Source organism: Simochromis diagramma, unplaced genomic scaffold (genome assembly GCF_900408965.1).
Source record: "Simochromis diagramma unplaced genomic scaffold, fSimDia1.1 OVJJ01000304.1, whole genome shotgun sequence".
Taxonomy (NCBI): Eukaryota; Metazoa; Chordata; class Actinopteri; order Cichliformes; family Cichlidae; genus Simochromis; species Simochromis diagramma.
Window position 1 is genome coordinate 5243771 of NW_024387030.1, and position 17835 is coordinate 5261605.

At 40.7% G+C, this 17835-nt stretch overlaps 1 protein-coding gene across 1 annotated transcript; it reads left to right on the forward strand.

The window, feature by feature from the left end:
- The first annotated feature begins 1679 nt into the window (after window positions 1-1679).
- shprh (SNF2 histone linker PHD RING helicase) lies at window positions 1680-16745 on the forward strand. The gene is made up of 30 exons (XM_040042410.1): window positions 1680-1836; window positions 4637-5227; window positions 5448-5577; window positions 5670-5888; window positions 6035-6113; window positions 6538-6688; window positions 6813-6915; window positions 6999-7258; window positions 7352-8005; window positions 8485-8736; window positions 8823-8901; window positions 9172-9335; window positions 9501-9757; window positions 9975-10096; window positions 10361-10449; window positions 10595-10687; window positions 10803-10910; window positions 11312-11454; window positions 11551-11724; window positions 11896-11958; window positions 12041-12266; window positions 12455-12592; window positions 12915-13016; window positions 13116-13187; window positions 13544-13732; window positions 13814-13906; window positions 13999-14085; window positions 14797-14975; window positions 15611-15691; window positions 15798-16745. Exons 2-30 carry the CDS (start codon window positions 4646-4648, stop codon window positions 15892-15894), a joined length of 4986 nt encoding a protein of 1661 aa, XP_039898344.1. The 5' UTR covers window positions 1680-1836; window positions 4637-4645; the 3' UTR covers window positions 15895-16745.
- Window positions 16746-17835: the final 1090 nt, after the last annotated feature.

Below are 17835 nucleotides of genomic sequence, written 5' to 3' on the forward strand. Positions count from 1 at the left end.
GTGGTGAAGGGGGTGATGCCACTGCTGCAACCTCACTGAATAAAAGTTTACTCAACCTAGAGGTACCCTTTGTAATCCTAACGATTAGACCACAAAATAAGCAACCAGTACAGCAAAGAATTTGGCATTGCATGAACTCTCTATAAACCTACAGCTTTGTGCAAAAATGCTGACTGACTCTTTTTTTCTTTTTTTTCTCTTTTTTTTAAATATTTTGCTTCCAATTTTTTTGTAGTTTTGGCCATTGACTGCTTTTCGGCTCATTTACAAATCAGTGTTTTTACCTGAGAATTGTCAGAGGAATCTCTCTTTTTTGTAACGCTAAGCCACATAAAATTACATATTAATCATTCAAGCATAACAAAAAAAAAAACACCCAACTCAAAGGATGAAACACTGTTGTGTCTACATGTAAGAGAAAACTTAGCAAATAATCAAATTTAATTCTATCTTTAAGCAGTTTGTTACCAGCAGCTTGTTAGAAAAATGTATAATTTGTGTCCTGGTCCAGGTAGTCTTTTTCCCACTTCTTTCTTTTCCTTTCTCTTGCCTGCTGCTCTCTCTCTCCCTCTCTCTCAGGTGGAGTTGTGGACCTGCTGTTCTCGCTGGCAGAGCTTCTGATTTTCTTCAGCCCTCATACCAGTTCCCTGTCTTTTCATCAGATGCCAGTGCTTTAAATGATCATCTGCCAAAAAAGGATTACCGGTATTTAACCTGTTCCGAAATGCTTGTTGACCTATAATCAAACATGTTTCTTATCATTCATATTAAGTCATTTTGAGCCAGAAAGAAAAAGTAAAGTACAAGCTGTAGTTTAAGCAAAAGTATTTTTATGCATCCTTTAAATAGTCTTACTGACAATAAAAATAAAAATTTCACAAAGCCATTCTTAAGGAAGGGAAACGGGGAGAAAATGGCAAATTACACCAGAACTGGCCTGAAAATCAGTGGAAACAAGTCTAATTGGGTGATGAATCAAGATTTGAAATTTGGTTCTAACCGGCACCAGTATGTTTGGAAGAGGTCAGGAGAGCGGTACAACAGTGAGTGTTTACAGCCTTTTGCAAAATTTGGTTTGGGACCACATTTCAGCCAGTGGTGTTGAAGATCTTTTCAAATTTGCTGGAATTATAAACACATTAAAAAAACACATGCAGCCAGATTTTAATGCAACACGCACTGCCTTCTGGAAAGCATCTTATTGGCAACTGCTTAATTTTTCAGCATGATAATTATTTTTAAACACACTGCCAATGCAATATAACCACAGCTGGAAAAAAAAACATGCAATAGAGCCTATCAGTCATGGACTGGCCTTCCCAAGACCCTGGACATCAATGTTAATGAAGTAGTGGTAGTAGAAGAGATGACAAGAAAACTGAAAAGAAGAAAGAGTTCAGGCTGAGTTGAAGAATAAAGGTGGTCATATACAAATATTGACTTTTAAACTCATTAGACTCGAACACAAACTCAGTTTTTGTCTGTTTTTGTCTGATATTGGCAATATATATATAACCATGAAAAAAATGTAAAGAAATGCAAAAAGAAAGACAAAAAACAATCATTTGGAGCAAATCATTTAATCTGTTGTAAGTTTTGAGTCATAGAAATTTGTGTTAGATAAACTTTTTTTTTTGTTTTTGTGTTAGATAAACTTAATCTGACAGGTTCCCCTGCTTTGACGTCATTTCCTGCATTTAAAAATGGCGGACGTCAACATTGATGTCCGTAGATGAACTGTACTGCGGTTCAGCCGGATTGTGTGGAGCTGCTTCAACATGAATCGGTTTCTCGTCGTGCTGTATTAACAGGAGCAGTTTGAGGCAGACCCGACAAGTAAATATGCTTTTTTTCTTTTACCTTTTTAATTTGCTTGTTTGCAGTCAGGGGATGAAATGTGGCGCGCTGTGCGAAAGTGCTCTCATTGTGTAACACTGTTTATACCACAGACTGTTGTGTGCTGATGGTTTCGCTGCTGACTGAATTCTCAGAGGATAAACTCTCCCCGCAGGGAAGGAGCTAATTTTAAAACTGCTATTTGTAAGCCGTCGTGTAGAAGATGTATAAGTTAGCCAGCTAGCAGTGCATGTAGCCTGAGCCATAAGAGGTAAACACAGATACAATGTAGGTGAAGTGACAGGCTCCAGCTGTGGATGCAAACTTAAACTCTGACAGGTTGTCTTGTGGGATATGTCTCATTCGCTTTGATAGTTTAATAGCACAGTAAGTACCTCACATGCTGCTTCCATTGATATGCTATCTTCCAATATGAGCCTTGTTGACCCGTTGGTAAATAAGAAGTCTGTTGTATCCCATAAGAGGCCTTTACTGTGAAGCAGGGTTTCATCTTAACCAGGAAACTTCAGGGTCAACCCTCAGTTTTCTGTACTACAAAGGCAGATCACTTCTACCTGGGATCAACATCAACATAGTAGCTTATGGTGCCAACCTAAATAAGTGGACACGTTAAGGTCATTTTCTAGATTAGAAATCAACATTCATGGTATCACCACCTATTGTTCTCTGGAGAACGGCCTCACCATTATTGGAACAGCCCTTGAATTCAATTTGTCCATCCACTTTCTTCAACTTATCAAGTTCTGGAGATTATCCCAGCTGTCATGGAATAGAATTCAACTTTATTGTCATTGCAAATGTCACAAGTACAAGGCAATGAAAAGCAGTTTGCATCCATCCAGAAAGTGCTTTAGCAATAATATAGATATATTACAGAATATGGAACTATTATAGGTATGTTACAATGTACACGGTATGAAGGTATGTTATGAATATGCTATAACTATAAGTATGTACAGACTATAGTGAGTTTACAAGCTATGTAAGGCTATGAAAAGGATATAAATATGGTTAAAAATATGAAACTATACAGATTGTAGATATACAATTTTGAGTATTAATAAACAATTGTAGAACTATAATTATTGTATTGTACAGAATGATTGTCTATACTATTCATATGGTGAGAAGCAGGGTATAACAGATTGCCACATTATTTTAGGGTTAACACAGAGACAGACTCACATTCACCAAGTAACGTAAGGGAGATCTTTGGACAATGGGGGGGAAGCCAGAGTAAATACAAACTCCGCACAGAATCCAGACTGGATTTGAACCCAGAACGTTCTTGCTGTGAGGTGATGTCACTAACCACCACACCATCATGCCACCCTACATCAGAGGACTAAACGTCAATTTAATGAAATACTTACGTATGATCAATATTGATTCCTGGCTCAGTCAGAGACACACATACATTTGGGTTTTGTCAGGAAGGGCAATCAGCATAAAAGCTGCCAAAAGTGGCATTAAACTGTCATGAATAGGGAAGCAGCTAAAGGTAGCTTTGTTACTTAATTCTAATCCATCAGATTCTCCTTTGTCTTAATGTCAGAGTATTTTGGGTATGCTGAAGTTGCACAGGACCCAAGTTCTCCCCAAACAAAATAGCGTGGCTGAATAAGAGATCAGCCTTGAACATCACAGGTGCTGCCACCCTCATAATAACTGCTCACAAGGGATATCCACAATCTGTTGTTGAAGTGGTCTTATTATAATTAACTGTTGCAATTATGGGTGCTCGTCTTAAACAAAAAAGTTTTTTAAAAAAATGAAGAAAGCTTATGTACAAGTAATCCCAAGGATGCAAGAGGTTAAACTTTTTAAAACTCCAGTTTTTCCTACTTTTGACGCTGTATGATGCCTCTTGCCCTGTGGTAGCTGGGAGAGGCTCCAGCCCCTCGCGACCCTGACAAGGATAAGTGGAAGAGGATGGCTGGATGGACTCTATATGATGTCAACATATTACTTCTAAAAGGATCATCTTAGACACAAAGCTCTAGCTGTGAGAACAGAAGCATTCATGCATGTACAAACATACTACAGTATTAATATAAAAGTCTTTGTAGAAACATTATTTTTGCTGTGGATCTACCAGCAGTTGATTAATGCTGTGCACACTCAGGAGCTGGACAGTTTCCGAAAAAGTCATCTGATAAAGTCAGCTTAAAAAGGTTGTACCAGGGCACAGTAATAAATAAATATGGATTTAGTTGAAATGTGAATTATGCATGAGTACTAGTAGAGTATATTAAGTCCTGCATAAGTGCATGTAAAAATGTAATGATTTAAGGAGGGATATAGGCTAAAAGGCAACATAGGTAAACAAAATGTTTGGTTAGTGGAAAATTGGATTTTACTTAATTTTGTTTGTGTAAAAGAAAAGCATATTCCAGCTGCTCCCTTATTCACCAGGTGTTGCCATACTCTGTAGCTCTGCATATTTAATTTGACAGATTTTTTGAACCGGATGCCCCAAAGGGATTTGTGTTTCCTCTGGAGACCGAACCATAGATCTTTCACTTATTAGGTGAATGAGTAAACCACTTTACTGTGGAGCCATGCTCTGTATGACGGAAAGTTTTTATGATTAAGTTATTGTTTATTATTAGGCAATAATCAACATTGTTCAGGGAAACTCAGGAAGGCTATTTTCTCTCTGCCTACCAAATATAAATATAAGTATCTGGCATATGCTACTGATGTAGTTATGAATAAATAAATGACGTTGTGTTTATTTTTTTTGGTGAGCGTTTCATAATATTTGCCCTCTTTGCAGAGCTTCACCATGAGTAGCCGAAGAAAGAGGGCCCCTCCTGTGAGGGTGGATGAAGAAGCTAAGAAGAGGTTGAACTGGAACATGTTGGAGGACCGCAAGAATGAGGAAGTCCAGGAAGATGAAGAGATACCGACTTGTTCCATTCTTTCAGCGGACCCAGCTCCTAGTAGCACCCTCCTCTCCCCTCCAGAGGGCGCCACAGAGGCTGCCTGCACCCCTGTCCTGTTTACAGAAGAACTTCCCAACACGTCGTCCGACATCACCGCTGCTTCTACCTCCCTGGCGCTCACTGTGTTTCCACTTTTGAAGCTCAGCCACATCTGGAAAGCACTCATTGGGGAGTTCAGTGTCAGGCCAGCCTGGCTCCCATCTGACTGCGATCAGAGAGCTTTCACGTTTCACAGGATGGGTGAGCAACTCTGCATCAGTTACAGCAGCTGTGATGAGAGCTCAGGGGTGCAGTGCAGTCCTGATGAAGACACTTGTACGGCAGAATGCAGCCTCCGTAGGATCCCATTGGAGGACCTCGACTGGCTACAGAAGAGGAGGGTGGTGCAGCTCTGTCACCAGGCAAAAGACGACTCAGTCAAGGTATATGTAGGTACTTTTACTGGGACACAAAGATCCATGTTTAGGCTTGATTTTGTTAATAAATGGTCATGAAGTTACCCGGCTTTTAATACCATATATTTTTTAAATCAGCTGTCTTTGGCTGGAGTAAAATTGTGCTCCTTTAGTCAAATCATCAAACAGTTCAAGTTTTGTTAAACATTATTTTATATTTAATCTTTTTCCTGGCTCTGTCTGGCAGGTGGGGATTTGTTTGCTGGAAACTGGGCTCGGGAAGCCAGAATTCCTCAGTGAGGGAAATGCTCGGCTCAAAAAAGCAAACCAACTGATGCAGAAGTTAATGGAGTATTTCTACGATTTCATTATTCCTGGTAAGCAGACTCCAAGTTCTTTACACCATACTATAGCAGCACAGGGTTTCCAATTCACCTTGACTTGTTTTTGTTGCTTATTCTTCATAAAGAGGTCGTAGATAATGAGGAGGAAGAATGTGATACCGACCTGGAGAGGCAAAATGTTGAGGAGCTCTACGATTATGTCAGGCATATGCACCAGGAAGAAAGCCAGAAGGTGACCTATGACGTTCAGCATAAGGCTCTTATTCCTGTACTCAGGCCCTATCAGAGTCAAGCAGTCAACTGGATGCTGAGAAGAGAGAAATACAGGACCAACTCAAGTAAAGGTGCCTCTGTTCATTCCCCTACAGCTCATGCACCTTTAACTGGAATTTTAATTGAATTAAGTTAGATCCCTTTGAATTTAAGAATTTTTGATATCAGTGGTTTGTCTCAAAAAGCATCATATTCAGTATTTACTGTTTCTTTGCAGAACAATCATTGCATTTCCTCTGGCGGGAGTTGATCGCTTTGTGCGGCAAAAAGCTCTTTTACAACCCTTTTATCGGCTGGTAAGAACATAGTTATTCTCATGTTAAAGGTTCCGATCATTTGGAAACATTTTCTGCCTTTTCAATATTATAAAGATGATGGGAATCTTATCTTTCTGCAAACAGTTTACACTTAAACTCAATATAATCCACAGGCCTCACTGTCAGCAGTTTTTATGGGGACTACTATTTAAGTTGAAATCACAAAAGTTGTGTGTGTTATTATTTTGTTTGTTAAGCACCAACAGCATAAAACTTGATGGGAGAATTGTTATCTTAAAACCACAACAGTAAAACAGGCTGAAGGGACACCATCAGTGGGAAAAAACGTGTGTAATTTGAATGAGTTGACCTTTAAACTTGCTGTTATCCCATTAAGGTGACTCTCAGGTATGATATAGTTCTGCAGCTACTAGAATTTAGTTTCTTTTTTTTTTATTTTTAGCTTAATTCGAGAATTTCCACTGGCTGGCATTGAGTGGCCTGGTGGGATCCTGGCTGATGAGATGGGGCTTGGAAAGACGGTGGAAGTTCTGGCTCTAATCTTGTTTCATACCCGGCAGGACCTCGAACAAGAGGCCCTCACACTCCCTGTGGTTAGTAGACCTCTACTGTGATGAATGCCACATTTTTTTTCTTCCCTAAACTTTGTAATCAAATCTTATGTATCATACAATGGTTTATGATTTATTTCTTTTTTTTAATCTCGTGGCTTTGCAGGGAAAATCTGTGAATTACTTTGTTCCTCCTCCTCCGCTAGAAAGAAAGAAAGTTATCAGCTGCAAGTCTGAAGCTCAGCCTAAAATTAAAATATCCTACCCAAGTATGTCACTCAAGTCTTTTTAGACAATCCGCATAAGTCACTGAAGTTTCACACCTTTTTGAATGATACTTATATTTCTCCAGCTGTGCGTGTCATGCTACTCACTGCTATAAAGGAGATGAGATCTGGCAAGGGAGCCTCAGTCAATGCCATCTTCACCTACATCCGAGCCACTTATGGCTATGACCTCCTCAAGAACCGCAACCACATCAGGAAGACGCTGACAAAGCTCATAGATGACGGCATGGTTGACCGGGTCAAAGGTCGGGGCTTGGCGGGGTCGTTCAAGCTGGGAAAGAAGTACAAAGAAACGAAGAAAACATTTGCAGGATCATCAAAGTCTGTAAGAATAAAGAACTTCTAATATGAATGTTTCATGCTACAAATATGACTTTATTGCATTGCCTGAGTTTGGTCTGCATTTGTCTTTCTTAAGACTTCGAGAAGCACGGAGCGCACGCCCAGGAAAATGTTTCAGAGACGAGCAAAAGAAAAGGCAGAGGCAGCTCTACAAAACTCTCTCTCAGACGATCAGAGAGATCCGAGCACCCCTACATCTGACTGCCCTGTCTCAGAGGAAGCAGAAACAAAGACAGAGTGGGATGAAAGTCTGAATGAGAAAGCAGATCAGCCAGATGACATGCTGGATTCTTCCACAGCACCATTACAGGTTTCTCAGGATAAAAGTGACTCAGATACACGAGACATGTGCAGAATAGCTGATCTCCCCGAAGAAAGAGGAGAAGCTTCACAGCTCGATGATGACAAGGAGACGGAAACCCCCACCAGAGCGTCTGTCGTCCCGTTTAACACCCCTGACTACAGATTCGAGTGCATCTGTGGTGAACTCGGCATCATTGACTACAAGGCCCGCGTCCAGTGTATGAACTGTCAGCTGTGGCAGCACGCAGACTGTGTGAACTATAAAGAAGAGAGCCTTGAAACTACACCTTTCTACTGCCCTCACTGCCTGGTAGCCATGAAACCCGTGTCCACAGGAGCCACCCTCATAATTTCCCCGAGCTCCATCTGCCACCAGTGGGTCGAGGAGATCAACAAGCATATCAGGTCCTCCTCCTTACGAGTGCTGGTGAGAGAGTAGATTCATACATCAGTCTCTTGGTAGTATCTCATATATAATATGCTTAAAGTCTAAAATAAAAATAAAATAAATCTTAAATGTGCTTCCTGAGTAAAACCAAAAGGTGGTTTTGATTATTTGCAGTTGTTGTTTGGCTCAGTTTAGGCACAAAACTGATTGGTTAGATGTAAGTAACAAAACTGTTTTGTTAAGATTAAGAAAGACCAGGGTTTGGTTTAAAATACACCCTCTACCTTCCAACTTTCAGGTACTCTGAAAATGATGCACTCACTTAAATCATTGCATGTTACACTACTGTACCATCACAACAGTGCGAGTCGTCAGTTGCAATGATGACGCAGGAGCAGGAACAACACAACATTGTGCAAGCACTACACATCTTTTATAATTTGTTAAAGCACGCACTCTTCTCTCTCTCATCTGTGTTTAAGCATGCCTAATTATTTTGCCTTTCACATTCCTCTTAGGTTTATCAGGGTGTGAAGAAACATGGATTCATTCAGCCTCACATGCTCGCCGAGCAGGACGTGGTCATTACCACCTACGACGTGCTGCGCTCTGAGCTCAACTACGTTGACATTCCCCACAGTAACAGCAAAGACGGCCGCCGCTTCCGCAACCAGAAGCGTTACATGGCTATACCCAGTCCTCTGGTAGCTGTGGAGTGGTGGCGAATCTGTCTGGATGAGGCTCAGATGGTTGAATGCCCCACTGCGAAGGTGAGATCATTCAATTCTTGTTGCATCTTACTTTGTTTTGTTATTTAAACGTAGTTTATGCGACCACCTGACGTTGATCCCATCAGGCTGCGGAGATGGCTCTACGTCTTGCGTCTGTTAACCGCTGGTGTGTCAGCGGCACTCCAGTCCAGAGAGGCTTAGAAGGTAATGTGAAGAAGCTGTTACCACAGAAGAAAAAAGAAATACTATGAGTATGAATGCAAATTGAATTTTTTATGTAGCATATAAAGATAAAAATAAGTGTAGGTTTTCACTGCCTTCACCTGCCACTGCCAGAGAAAATGCCAAAATATAATAAAGCAAACTGTTAAATCTATGCACAGATGTAATTAATCTGTCAAGGTTGTGATTTCAGTCTTTGGTCTCTTCAGCAGTAAAAAAAATAATAATTAAAACTTTTTTTTTTTGCTGTAGATTTGTATGGCCTTGTGCTTTTCCTGGGAGTTGACCCATACTGGGTGAAGCACTGGTGGCACCAGCTTCTTTATCGTCCCTATCGACGTGGAAATACGGAACCTCTGTACCATGTGATCGCTCAGATATTATGGCGATCGGCTAAAAAAGACGTCATTGATCAGGTAGGATTTTAAAAGTATTTTTCTGATCGTTGGCCTGGATTTCATTGAGACTGTCTGAAGAACTATTTTGTTTGACCCATTTTTTTTCATATGAAACACATCCTTAAAGCTTTCTCTTTTGAATGTTTGTACTCATCTTAGATGGTCCTGTTAATCTTTCTCCAGATTCAGATCCCGCCTCAGACAGAGGAAGTGCACTGGTTGCACTTCTCGCCCGTCGAGGGTCACTTCTACCACCGTCAGCACGAGGTCTGCTCCCAAGACGCTTTGGTTAACCTCAGGAAGATCTCAGACTGGAGCCTGAAACTCGGCAGCCTCGACCGCCGTACCGTCAATACCATCCTGTGCCCGCTGCTCAGGCTGCGCCAAGCCTGCTGCCATCCACAGGCTGTCAGGGGGGAGTTCCTGCCTCTGCAGAAAAGGTATTGTGTTCTCAAGATGCTTATGCATGAGATGAGGTCTTATTAAAGGCAGCCGCAGCAGTTAATTAACAGTCCAGCTGGACTAGATCACAACATTAGGATGATTGAAGCCCCCCCAGCAACCTTTTTGTTGCTGGGGGTGTTTATTTAGAGCTGACCCATTCTGTGTAATCTGCACTGGAGGATTTGTTAAGCAGGTTTGCCTGCCTCTCTGTAGCACCATGACAATGGAGGAGCTCCTGAAGTCCCTGCAGAAGAAATGTCGAGTGGAGTGTGAAGAAGCTCACAGACAATTGGTGTGCGCACTCAATGGTTTGGCCGGAATCCACATCATCAGAGGTATAGATCCCCACTTCTATACATCTGCTCCCTTTGCTCTTAGTTTCCCATGGGAATTAGTTTAAACAAAACAGAGGCCATGATCCCATCTTTGTGTCTCCCGACACTTTTTGCACCGGGATGTTTTGTTAAGGCTGGTCTCAGTAAAGCGATATGTTTATTGTTACTGCACTGAGGTGATTTGTGCAGCCAACTTTGTTTGCTTGACATGTAGTGGACATTTTAAGTGGCACTAAGGATGACTATTTCCTTTGCCACCTGCAGGTGAGTTTGTAGAGGCAGCAGAGATGTATAGAGAAGTGCTCCGTTCATCAGAAGAGCACAAAGGCAGACTGAAGACTGATTCGTTACAGGTATGTGGCCTCATACATTTCATCTCTACAAAGACTGAGGGAACACATGACTTAAAAACCAGAAGCTAAAATCTTTATGTTTCTGGCTCTTAGAATGTATTGACATAATTAATTTTCTATTACTCTTGCCATTGTGGTAAAACAGAGGCTTCATGCTACCCATAACTTGATGGAGCTGCTAAGCGCAAAGCATCGTGGGATTCCTCCTACCCTCAGAGATGACAGACTAGATGAAGAGGTGATTCACAAATATATATTATACTGTCAGAATGTATCTATTTTTCTTCTTTTTAAATCAAATCTGTGTTTTAAGAATTACTACTGCAGTTTTTTCATTCTCCTTGTCTCTGTAGGCCGAGCAGCTGCGACAGCACTACATGACCAAATACGACTCTGAGGTCGCGGATGCTCGGCAGGCTTTGCAGCCGGTGCTGCAGAACATAAAAGAGCTGAAGCGAAAAGTGAGAACTTCTTAACACTCTGGGAAATTACATATTTTATGAAAAGATTACAAATATAAAGAGAGACATAAGTGATGTTTAGGAGTGCAAAACCAATATCTTAAGATCATAAAATTTCTGCATTGATTGCCTTTTTATATACATCCTCTGCAGCTCCTAAAATGAACTTACTTGAAATGTATTTAAAATGACATTTATTTGGATCTGTTAATGAACTCCAACAAATTAGCACAGCAAAAAGAAAACTGCATAGCAGGAAATTGGAGCTTACTGATCAAATTATTTTAATAAAAAGAAAATGGTAAATGTAGCTAATGGCACTATAATTGGCATTCTACTCGTTACTTACACAAACAGTTAAAGTAGTTGAATATCACTAATGATTATCTATCTTTCTCAAGGTCAAGCTGAACTCTCCCTGGTGGCTGGATGTTATTCAGAGGGCAGTTCGCTGCTCCACTGATGACGACCTGGTGTCCCGCATCAAGAATGAGCTGACGTCCAGCTACAAACAACAAGCCCACAAGCTCTCCATGGCAGACAAGTAAGCACTTTTTCCGAGTAGTTGCATGGTGGTTGCAAGCAGTTACCTTGAACTTATCAAAAGACCAGGATGCTTCAAGTGTCTGGTGTCCTGCAGGTTCCGTGATGCCTATGGTCTGCAGTTTCTGCTCACCACGCAAATGCAGGACCTGATGAAATCTCAAAAGACCGTGCAAGATGCAGTGAAAAGTCTTGAGGGTCCGGCCTCGAAAGAAGTTATAGAGGAGGCCACAGTTTGTCATCTCAGGCCAATGCGACTGCCACTCAACAAGTATGTCGTCAGCATTTTGCAGCTTCGTACAAGCACTGTTAGAAACCTTAAAATGTTCAGTTTATAAAGTTATGTGGAGGTTATATGACAGCTTTTCCTTGTGTTACATAACACTTCTTTGTAAATACTCTGAAACTTATTTTACCTAATATCTGTCTTGTCATTTTCTAGCTGTGTTTTTTGCAAAGCGGATGAACTTTTCATAGATTACGAGTCCAAGCTGTTTTCTCACACGTAAGTAGAGCAGTATTTTTAGATCCATCATTAATCAGATTACATAACCAAGCGGTGGTTAATCAGTAAAATTCCTCCACAGCGTCAAAGGTCAGACAGCCATCTTTGAAGAAATGATCGAGGATGAAGAGGGGCTGGTCGACGACCGTCTCCCTACCACTAGCCGAGGTCTGTGGGCAGCCAGTGAGACAGAACGCACTTTGAAGGCCATCTTGTCTTTTGCCAAACTTAAACGCATGGACCCAGACCTGGTGGAGGAAGGAAACACTTTTATGGAACTGTTTGAGAATTGGAAGAAGGAGTACAAGGTTTGTAGGCACACTTACAACATTACAAGGACAAACGACAACAAGAGCATCTTTTATTTTTTTAAAAAGCTGCATTTTTCCAGTAGGGCTCCAATAGGCATTTGGTATTATTATATGTATTATGAGGAGTCAGTTTAACAAAAATTCTTTTTTTAAGTCTTTGTTTTGGTGTTGGTGTTTGTCCTCAGGTGCTGCACGAGTACTGGATGGTGCTGCGTAATCATGTGTCAGCCATCGATGAGCTGGGTATGGCCACCGAGAGGCTACGTGTGCGTCTGCCTGATGAACCAAAGCCCAAACTGCCGCACATCATAGAGCCCCACGAGGCGAGTTAAAGACAGTGACACTCATTTAGCGTAGCTGCACGCTTATGACAGTCTGGTAAAAGATAATTTATACAAGTTGTGACAACATGACTGACTTGTTATTAGGACTGTTAAAGGATTGGCTCTTTGCAGAGTTACTTTGCTTCATAGACTAACTGTCTGCAGAGATTTAAGAGGGGGTTTCTTCACTGTCCCCGAGTTTTCTCATGTTATTGTTGGATCAGTGGGTTTCTACATATAATATAGATCTTTATATTTTCAATTTAAAGTTTCCTGATATTTTCCATTACCTGACCCCTCCTCTCGATTGTTTTGCTCCCAGGTGGAGCAGAACAGAGTCAAACTTCTGAACGACCAAGCTGTGGCAAAATCTCAGCTCCAAAAGAAGCTCGGCCAGTTTTTGTATCTCACAAATCTGGAAAAGGTAATTTTATAGGTGATAGTAATTACACAATTCATAATGTTACCCCAGCTAAATGTATTATGTGAGCTTACTCTGAACAACATACATTTCTTGATCCAGTCGCAGGACAAGTCTACTGGAGGTCTGAACCCAGAGCCGTGTCCCATTTGTGCTCGGCCCCTGGGACAGGAGGTGAGAGTCACTACTTCTTATACATCTTGGTTGGTGGGAACATCTCAGTAGATCATCAGTTTGTGAAATATTCATACCAGCCTGTCTAGCATTTTCGAACAAACCACCTACAATCTGCTTTCTTCTCCATTCTGAAGCTCAGTTTGAACCTCAGCAGGTCATCTTGACCGTGTCTACTTGCCTAAATGGAATAGGTTGCTGTCACATGATTGCCTAATTAGATATTTGTATTAATAAGCAGCTCAACTGGTGTACCTAATGAAGTGGTTAGCGAGTGTTTGTAATTAATGTAAACAGTTATCCATACTCTGCTAGTCATACTTTAGAATAATATCTCGCTCTTCTCTCTTTTCCAGTGGGCCGTGCTGACGTGTGGACACTGCTTCTGTAACGAGTGTATTGCTATCATTGTGGAACAGTACAGCGTGGGCTCAAGGCGGCGTGCCATCAAGTGTGCCATTTGTAGGCAGACTACATCCCACACAGAAATCTCTTACGTGTTCACCACCCAATCATCCAGTCAGGACCAAGACATACCAGTCAAGGTCAGCCAGCGACCCCATTTTCAAAGAAAAAAATAAATGTATAACACAGCCATGACAACGTTCCTCTTCCTGTGTTGTCAGGGAAGTCACTCTACCAAAGTGGAGGCAGTTGTGAGAACTCTGAAGAAGATTCAAGTGACCAACCCCGGGGCCAAATGTCTCGTCTTCTCCACGGTAACAGTTAACTATCCGCACTCTTCAAGACTTACTTTGGCGATATCGAGTTTGGATCTGACCTGTTTTGTTGCCTTTTCTCTTGTGCACAGTGGCAGAGTGTCCTGGACATCATCGCCAAGGCCTTGTTTGACAATAACATGGAGTTTTCTCAAATCAACGGGATTCACAAATTTCAGGTTTGAATTTGACACATAATGAACGCCACAATTTTTAATACACACCCCTGCTTTTTAACTTTTGTATTGTTTTGTTTTTTGTTGAAATACCACAGACTGTATGATCGAATTAAACATTTACAGTAAACCCCCCTGTCTAAGGACTGTCTAAATACCTACCTACTAGGTTTTCCTTGGTGTGTATTCTCCACCACCAGCAGCTAAAACAGCTGTTCGGCTTACTGCTACACCTTGTTCTTCATTTGAGGTTGTTTTTGTTTTTTTGTTTTTACCTGAGATCACTCCCTTGAGAGCACACCAACCCTAAACTCAATATTTCTTCCTTTACCCCGGGCCGCATGTTTTTTTTTTTTTTGTTTGTGTGTGAGCTATACTGCCAACAAACAAAGAGGTTAATCAATTGGAGATGAATTCTTGCCTCTCATATGCAGAAACTTAATAACAATTAAGGTTTTTCTGTAGTAAAATACAATATAAAGACTAATGAATACATTCATTGTCTATGTTTTTGTGTAATACAAAGGAGAAACTGGATAAAATCGGCACGTTAAATAATTGTTTGAATTTGAAAATACACAGTATTTAAATTGCAGTATAAATTTTCAGGGAATCCTCATTTTTTTCTTAAAATAAATGAATTACCGAAGCATCTCTTGATACAGATATGACTGTAATTTGTTCATTATTGCACTGTTCATTGTGGTTTTCCAGGAGAATCTAAGTTCCTTCAAGTACGAAGAGAAGATCAACATTCTTCTTCTACCTCTCCACACGGGCTCCAATGGGCTGAATATCATCGAAGCAACACACGTGCTGCTGGTTGAACCAATCCTCAACCCTGCTCATGAGCTCCAGGCAATAGGCAGAGTGCACCGGATTGGCCAAACCAAGTAAGGAGCAGGCAGTAAAGTGTGTCAGTAAACCTCTGAAGTTTCAGCATAACTTTGTGGGTCCTTTAGAGCTTTGTGTAGATGTGTTGCTGCATCTACACGAAGCTTCTGCATTTTTCTCATCTTGTGAGAATTGACTTCAAAGCTGCAGTTTATTTTTTTTTCTTAGATTCATGTTTAATACGAGTGCAACCTCCAGTTATTTAATAAAACTATAAATCCACAACTATGCAGCTTATAATATGTCAGAAAATAAAGCACTTAGAGTTCAGCAGGATACACTGAAATTGATTTCATTAGTTTTTTGTTTTTACTCACCACTGTGCTCAGGGATACGCAGTTCTTGACCAAAGTGCACTTATATAGCATGCACACCTCTGTCAGTGCTGTACACACATCATTATTCATTGCTTCTAGTTACAGATCTGCATCAGAATGCACAAATGCATGTAAATTAAATCCAACTAAGATTACTTTTTTTTTTTCATTTAGGAGCAGTTAAAGTCTGACAAAGGAATGACAAATGTGGAGAATTTGTTAATCCTTTTATCAAAATAATATTTATATTAAATTATCCACCCTCTACTGAACAAAAAACTAAACAAATGCTCATTTTTGTTTCCTCTCTCCACCAGGCCAACATTTGTTCACAGATTCCTCATCAAATCTACAATTGAAGAGAGAATGCAAGCAATGCTGAAGACGGCAGAAAAAAGGTGCGTGTCAGTTCTTAATGATGCTATTTTTGTATTTAAATACAAGTTTAAGAGGTCAGGGGATACGCTGTTGTCAAAGTACCAATAAAAGTCTTTTTGATTCCAGTCACACCAGCACAGCCATGAAGCACTCGGAGGCTGCGGTACTGACAGTCGCTGACTTGGCTGATCTGTTCACTGAAGACACTGAACCTCTGGAGTGAATCTCAGCACTGGGCTCCTCACAGAGGGATACCAAGTAAAGCAAACAGGAGAAAAAGGGAGTTCACGATTTACACAGCGGTGACAAATTTTGCACATTCCACTTTTTTTATATAAGCATCCTGATGTTATGAAATGAATTTCCAAAAACTATTTTAAGAAATCTCTGATGGATGATGACTACAAATTTCTTACTTGTTGAATTTTAACTCAATTTAGAGCTGATGCATTTGCATCACTTGTCATAGTTGTATCTTACTGGTCCAACTTGTTCAGCTGTGTTTGTTTATCGCATTTAGTCAGGTGTGTTCATTTATGTGCAACTTCACTGTATCTCCAGATGGACTGAACCACTTTGAGACATTCTCACAACATTCAGGAAATAAAAGTCTGTGAGTGACGGGTCGTCCGCCTGTTATTGCCAGATTTCTTTGTGCCGTCCTTTTACTGTGTGGTTAAAAAAATGAAGCAGGAAGGACGCCATTGATTTGTGCTCACCTCTGACATAAACTCACTTTTACTCTTTTACAACTGAAGTGAAAGACTGTCGCGGGATTTCTTCGGCCGGGCAATCGACCTTAAGTTATTTCACTGTTGAAACAAAGCCACACAGTTTGGTCTAACAATGGCGCCCATCTTATTTGCAAGACAAAAAGAAGCACAATGTGCAGATTGTTGGAAACTAATCTTGTAAATCAGACTTGTAAAAATTGTGTGAAGATGTTTTGTGCTTTACAGCAACTGTCTCATTCTTTTCTATTCCTCAAAATCGTCTGGTCAAGCTTAAGAATCGTGTGGATTAATTAAATGTTACTTGTCTTAAACTGATTAAAATAATCATTCCTCTCTTGTATTTTATGGTCTCTTCTGCCACACACATGCACTCACTGGTACTTGGCATTGTTAGCGAATTGCCCTTGACTTGTAATGCGTTTTCTTTTCACCTGACTGACTGCGATTCCCGTACTTGTAAAGATTTTAAAATGTCCAGACAACAAAGAGGGACAGCCTCGTGCTGGTGTTCCTTTTTACATGGTTACCAGACTTCTTGTTAGTCTGTGTAGTAAGAAACGGTCATAAGATGTTTACTAAGAGAACGTCGCCACAGTAGGCGGTGACATGCGTGTTACCTTGGACTCCCCCGGTTCCCCCTATTCATGCGTGGAATCTCATTGTTGTTGGGGGCATCATTCAAGCTGGTGTTTTTTAGGGCTTGAGGGAGGGCCGCAGTTCATTAGTTTTCAAGGGGCTGGAGTAAGAGAGGGGTACTACATTTTCTGGTGTCAGACTGTGGTGAATAGCTCCCAGAAGATTCACAGAGTGTCAGAGAAGGAGCCAAAAGGTAGTGGAGTGGCTGAGCTACCAGAAAGCAGAGGGAAGATGGCATCTGCCAGTTTGGTTTTTGTCTGGCTACTGCTCACCATGAGGATGGTCACCTCGGCAGTCTATCTGGAGCCTGAGGAGGAGGGTGAGCACACGTTTCACAGCCCACAAATCTGGGGATGAACAAAAAACAAACTGATTATTGAATAGCATGTTTTGTTTTGTTTTGTTTTACTGGCTGCAATAATTGTAAAAAGGTTCTAAGACAAGAGAGGAGGATTTAGTCCAAGTCCAGTGAAAGCTGGAGTATAACTGGTGCCTCCTTTGGCAAAAGCTGTATGCCTTGACATTAAATGCAGTGACGGGTTTCAACCACATTCAGGTCTTGACTCTCTGAAAATGATTGAGGCTAATTTTTAAGAAAAATATATAGAAAATGACCTGTATATACATACATAATGCTCAAAAGTACTGAGTCATAGTATAACTTTCAACAAAAGAGGAAAATAATCATTCTAAAGCTAATATTTGGATATTGTTGGTTTGGTTGATTTACTTATTGGTGGCTAGACTGTTGGTCCACTACATGTGCTGACTGGTTAAATAGTAATATACCTGTT

Coding starts and splice junctions, on each gene's coding strand:
- shprh (XM_040042410.1), top strand. CDS start 4,646: ATGAGTAGCCGAAGAAAGAGGGCCCCTCCTGTGAGGGTGGATGAAGAA. Junction 11,725..11,895: donor ATGCGACTGCCACTCAACAA/GTATGTCGTCAG, acceptor GTCATTTTCTAG/CTGTGTTTTTTGCAAAGCGG. Junction 13,733..13,813: donor ACCAAGACATACCAGTCAAG/GTCAGCCAGCGA, acceptor CTGTGTTGTCAG/GGAAGTCACTCTACCAAAGT.